Source organism: Neofelis nebulosa, chromosome 5 (genome assembly GCF_028018385.1).
Source record: "Neofelis nebulosa isolate mNeoNeb1 chromosome 5, mNeoNeb1.pri, whole genome shotgun sequence".
Lineage (NCBI taxonomy): Eukaryota > Metazoa > Chordata > Mammalia > Carnivora > Felidae > Neofelis > Neofelis nebulosa.
Window position 1 is genome coordinate 111,855,053 of NC_080786.1, and position 6,000 is coordinate 111,861,052.

Consider the following 6,000-nt stretch of genomic DNA (forward strand, 5'->3'; position numbering starts at 1 on the left):
TATGAATCACACAGCCTTCCAACTTAACCAACTAAACAACATTGGAGAAACCACTTAACCACCTAGTGCCTCAATTTCCTCACCTATAAAACAGGGATAATAGTAACTACATCATGGTATACATGTGAAGATTAAATGAGCTAGTACACATAAAGCAGTCAACACAGTATCTGGCACATAAAAACCACTCAACAAATGTAAGTTAGTATTATTATCTATAGTCTCCCTATACTGTATATAGAAGTGTGTTTACACTTGAGTTTTCTAGTTAGATGCTTGGTAAAAAGTAGCACTGAAGATTCAGAATGAGCTAGGGAAGCATATGAAAAGCACTCCTCAAAAAAATAGGGGCTGAGAATTTGGAATATTGCTAAAATATCCTCTTTAAAAGTAGCTATACATGTGCCAGTCATTCCTAAATCTCTAACTCTAGACCTGACCCAACCCAGGAGCTCCAGACTTGTATACTGAGATGCCTGCTGGACACTTGACTTGGTAATTTAATAGGCAAGTTTTGAGGATAAAAAGGGAAAACAATCAATGTTCCCTTCAGTAATTGAACAATCACATGACCAATTCCAACTGCAGAAACTCTTGGCTCTGCTCCTTGAGTCCCAATTCATGCTGGGAATAACATTCTCAGTTTTCAGCTTCATACTGAGAAAAGTGCAGTTTGGTCAACTACATGAAACCTCAGGCGTTTTACCTGTTCACTTTAGCATTAATGTTTGGAAATTATGATTCTAATACATGTACTGTATACTATAAATCACTTCAAATAATTTCTTAAGGTGGGCAGGAAGGAAGGAAATAAGTACAAGGAAATAAAATGAAATGTCAGATGCCATTAGATGACTCTTAGGTTCTGTTGTGTGAAGCAGACTGGCTGCACACTCTGCAGCAGAGGCAATTCTCGGTTGTCTTATTCTGGACCATGACTCCAACCACCAACAATAATGTCAAAAGGATGACATCCCAGGTGGACTAGGACAGTCCCAGCAAAATTCTAATAGCATGGCCTGTTGTTCTCAAAAATGTTTAACTGGGTGAGAAACTATACGTCTATCTATATACATGATCGCTAAGAACTCTATAGCATCCAGCAGGCATGTGTGCACTTATTCAGCTAACATCTCCCTAACACCAGGTGCTAGGTCCCATGCTGGTCTCCAGTGCAATGCAGGATTCTAGCACAAAAATGGTAAGTCCTGAATAGGCCTTAAGATGTATGCAAAAAGGGTGATAAACAGATCGAGAGCTTCAGTAAAAGCCTCTCACTTACCACATCTAAGAAGACATGAGACCAGCAAAAATAGATTTCCTTAGACAATAAGCAGATAACTGGATATGTTAGACAGATGTCATCCACAGTGTGTGTCAGTGTTTGGGAATCTGTATATTTGCATAGTTGGCTCTTGGAAAACATGCATAAGAATTCATGTCTGTGAATGTTGAGCTTTTGTTCTAGATGTAGATTATTGAGTGAATGACTAAATGCTTCTTGCTACCATAAGTGTGAATGGAAAACAGATCATAAGGAAAAAGGTTTACTTTTATAAGCAAGTAGCAGAGCACACAACAGAATAAAGGCATCATTGCAACTATCTTTCCTTTCTCTGACTTAAGGCACTATTTCCCCTTTGACCTTCAAAACAAAATATAGTTCACACATTTTAGGATGACACCATTAACGTAGTAGAATAAGGAAATCTGAGTTGGTTCAGTTGTGATTTCTTCTGATTTAGAAATACAATACAGATTACTTAGGCAAATCACCAATAAAAAATCAAGCAGATCTCAAGGAAGCTTAAATGCTCACTATGCTTAAAAGCAGTTAACTAAGCAAATGCCCCTGAAACGCTTCAAGTCAACAATTTTCAAACCTTAATCATACAACTAGAAGGAATCTGAGGTGCAGGGTGATTCTAACTTACTACCTTGATGCGAATTCTGGCAACCTAGATGACGGAGGCTGCAGCACTTTATAATTCTAACTAGATCCAATGTTTACAACTGTTGGTTGATTAAAACCCTTAAAAACATGATCTCTGATACTGAGGCTCGGCAAAGCCACATAGTAATAGGGGATAAAGTGTGACTTGGAAACTCAGGCACACTTGCATAACTTCATCCCAGACCTCTTCCTTGCTGTATGTTTCCAAGAACATTACTGAACTTTTCTTAGATTCTCATCCATAAAATTGAAAGTAACACTTATCTTTTAAGCATATTATGAAGATTAAATTAATTTGTATTTATGAAAATATCTGGCACATAATAAACACTCAATACACATTAATTTCTTTCCTTCTAAAGGGTGACTAACTTGAGAGACATACAGCTGGTAAGGGGCAAGAGGCAAGGCTAGAACCAAAAAATAGGATCTCCTTCACCACTCAAAAGGAATTCAATTTCTTAACAGACCTCTATACTTAAATCACACCATAAAATATAGCTTTAAACACCTCAGTTGAGGGGGTGGGGGGAAGGGTTATTAAAGTAAATATGGAACACTACAGCCTGCAAAGAAGAGTGTTTGTACCTTTAAGCACAGAATGATATTTCCTAGAAACAAGTTGCAAAACAGAAAGTTTAATGAAGTATTACACTGGCTACCTTTTTAAGAATGACATCTGCTCAGTCTGTACCTGAGGGATGCCCTTCTGGAAACAATGCTGTAGAACTTTGCATTTTTTAATGGATATTTCACAACACATAATTTCAAAATTAATATTTGCAGCATCTATGGATCAAGTGTCAATCATGTACACTGCCCAGTGGACTGTACACATGAATCAGATTTTGGTTTTGTCCTAAAAAAATCTTAGAATCTAGTAGAGAAGAGAGGCAGACTTTGGAGAATGATTAAAAAAGGTAACTGTATATTAACCCTTATGGAATCTGAAAAGTGCAAAGTCAGTAACCTGACATCTTTAGGTCTCATGTTCCTCTTCTATAAAATGGTTGAGTTCACAGGATGATCTCTAAACCTCCTTCAGGGTCTAACAGTCCAAATAACATGATGATGATAGCAAGAAAAAACACAGTATATATTTACCTCGCACATATTAGGTGCCAAGTACTGCGCTAAAGTGCACCATTTGTATTATCTTTATTTAATCTTCACAACAATCTTTGCAATTAGCATTATTATCCTTCACGTACAGATGAGGAAAAAGAGACAAAACAGTCTAAGAGAGCTAGAGTTGCGATTTGAACAGAAGCAGTCTGAATCTAGGAGTTACCCTTAACCAATACGCCCAAACTCCCTGTATTCACGAAAAATCTCTTATGTGTTAAATATGTAAAAGGAAGAGCTTGGGAAAAGGGTCCTTCCTTCCTGACTGGCGGGCAGAACTGAGTTAATGTCACACGGTTTCACGTTGTAATAAAGCTCTCGCACCACTTCCTCTGCGGTGCTCCTGCACTCCCACAGGTAGGCACCTCACCGCGGGAACAAACGCTTAGACCGCCAGAGGCGGACGGGGGCAGAGGCTTATCGAAGCACTTGGGGTGGGGCGGAGGGAGCTCAGAGGAGGCCCCGCAGCAGGGTGGGCAGAGCGGGTACCTGGGCTGCTGGCTGCTCCTGCAGGCTGGTTCTCCCACCACTCGTCTCCAAGATCGTCTGCCATCTTCAGGCGGGACTAGGTGTGGGTGGACCACCAAGGGAAAGCGGACAGCGTCTGGTCTTCTAGCAGCTTCCAAGCCGGGAGGCCAGCGTTGGCAGCACGCGCCGAGTCTCTTCAGACACCGTCGCCTCCGCCCCGTGGCGATGACGTCACACACCGCCCCGCCTCCCCAGGGCAGGCCTCCCCGCCCATCTTGTCGCAGTTTCCACACAAGTACTGATGGGCAAGATCTGTCTGGTAACTCACCCTCAGAAAAGCATAAAGACAAGAAAGCACATAACTCCAAAATAGATTATTATCTTTTTAAATAACTTAAAAAAAACTTTCTTAGTTTTTTTTTCTTTTTTTTTTTTTCCTCTTGAAAATCTATTGACGAAAGTGTGAAACAGGACGCTAAGACAATTTTTCCCTGTTCCGTTTCAAAGAACTTGTGCAGCGGGAAAAAAAATCAGCACGTGGGTATGTTTTCGTTTGTGTGTCTGTGTTTGGGCGCCTGTGTTTGTATAGTTTGCTCTTAGGAAACGTGCACAAGCATTCATGATCATGAATGTTGGGCCTTTGCTGTAGATTGGTGTACTGCTCTTTTTTTACTATATGAGTTAAAATATTGACTGGTCCGGAAGGGCTCACCCACGAAAAGACACAAGTGGTCCGGAGAGTTGAGTCGTCCGTCTCCCTTACGCCCTGTTCCATTAAGTTTGTTACCGCGTTTTGTGAAACAAAAGAAGGGAGTCCGTTACTGTTTAACTACAGGTAAGAGACTAGTACTTCTTAACTCACCTCCGATGTGAACTGGCAGAGATGGGCAGGAAATAGCTGCTGAGTGCTGAGGCCTCCTGTAAAATAAGTGTGGACAATATTTTTTCAGAATGGTCTGCGTACACAAAAATCATTCGAAATTGTGTGAAATACACGCACAGGGCTTGGAATAGTGGTTTAAAGATGAGTAGGCTATGAGCCTCCTTCCAGATGTCACCAACAAGAGTACAGGAGATAGAATTTGTAAGAATAAAGATCTAAAGGAATGATTGGATAGATCCTTGGAAATGACAAGGACAGAGGATCTTAATCATGAGGATAGGATTAGCCATACGTGAAAAAATTACCTCAAATCCACCTAATAGGTGGCTTATAAATGCGTTACTGATTAGACTTTATCCGTATGCCTTAAGTATGCCTTAAATGCCCTGAAAGGGAAGATATTAGGTATAAATGTGGGGAATATAAAATAATCTGTAATCATCAAAAGTAATGTGCCTTTCATGAGAAAATGTAGATGGCAGAAGATTTCGATGATTGATGGGTTATTGAAAAGGAAAGTTAAATAAGAAATACTAGTGTGGAAGAGGAAGTGTGGTGACCAATAAACTTATGAAATGACACTGGGAAATAAAAAAGACCACAATAGGATACTTTTTTTTATGCAGAAATTGACAAAATTAAAAAAAGTCAGACACTGGGGCTCCTGGGTGACTCAGTGGGTTAAGCACCTGACTTCAGCTCAGGTCATGATCTGGGGGTTCCTCGGTTGGAGCTCTGCCTCTGGCTCTGTGCTGACAGCTCAGAGCCTGGAGCCTGCTTCCGATTCTGTGTCTCCCTCTGCCCCTCCCCCATTCATGCTCTGTCCCTCTCTCTCTCCAAAATAAACATTAAAATTTCTTTTAAAAATCAGACATTACCAAATTCTAGAGAGTACGTGCATCAGTGGGAATTCTTAGACCTGACTGTTGTGAGTGTGAATTGGTAATAACCACTTGGAAAAGCAATTAGGCACAACCCTGTAAAGGTAAACCTACATACCTGATGGTCCAGCAGTTTCCACTCCTAAATAGATATACTTGGGAAACTTTTGAACACTATAGAATATTCACAGCAGCACTGTTAGTAATAGCAAAAAAGCAGAAACAACCCAAATGTGTTTCTATAGGAAAATGGATAGCTATGTTATAGCATCATCATTCAATTAAGCATAGGAAATGAATTAACACACGTAATTATATGGATATATTTTTGGAAACATTATGCTGAGTTAAATGCCAAGTTTTAGATGCCATTTTGACATTCAAATACAGGGAAAACCAAAAACTGTTGAGACCAAAAAATACATATGTGATTTTAAGGAACTGGTAAACACAAAATTTAGGATGTGGAGTGGCCAGGAGATAGGATTAAGAAGAACAAAAGTAAATGTAAGTTATTGGCACAGGTAAAAGATAAGGGAAAAATCCACTTATACAAAATAGGTATTTTCAGTAGAGTTAAATTAGGTGCTATTTAAGAACTCACTAAGAATTCCAATTCAGGACCCCAAATCTCAAATGACACTCACAGCTTCCAGACAGTTCTGCTGCCTTTCCCATGTGAGTTCACT

The 6,000-nt window shown here is 39.9% G+C and overlaps 1 protein-coding gene across 3 annotated transcripts in view; it reads right to left on the reverse strand.

Annotated features, from left to right (window-relative positions):
- The window catches only part of CMSS1 (cms1 ribosomal small subunit homolog), a 383,233-nt gene extending 379,451 nt beyond the window's left edge, over window positions 1-3,782 (reverse strand). For 2 of the 3 annotated variants that reach the window (XM_058731627.1, XM_058731626.1), the window contains exon 1: window positions 3,569-3,782. In XM_058731627.1, coding sequence (XP_058587610.1) covers window positions 3,569-3,632 — 64 coding nt within the window. In that variant the 5' untranslated portion in view covers window positions 3,633-3,782. The remainder of the gene's footprint in view (window positions 1-3,568) is intronic. The other variant, XM_058731628.1, reaches the window with a different exon arrangement.
- Window positions 3,783-6,000: the final 2,218 nt, after the last annotated feature.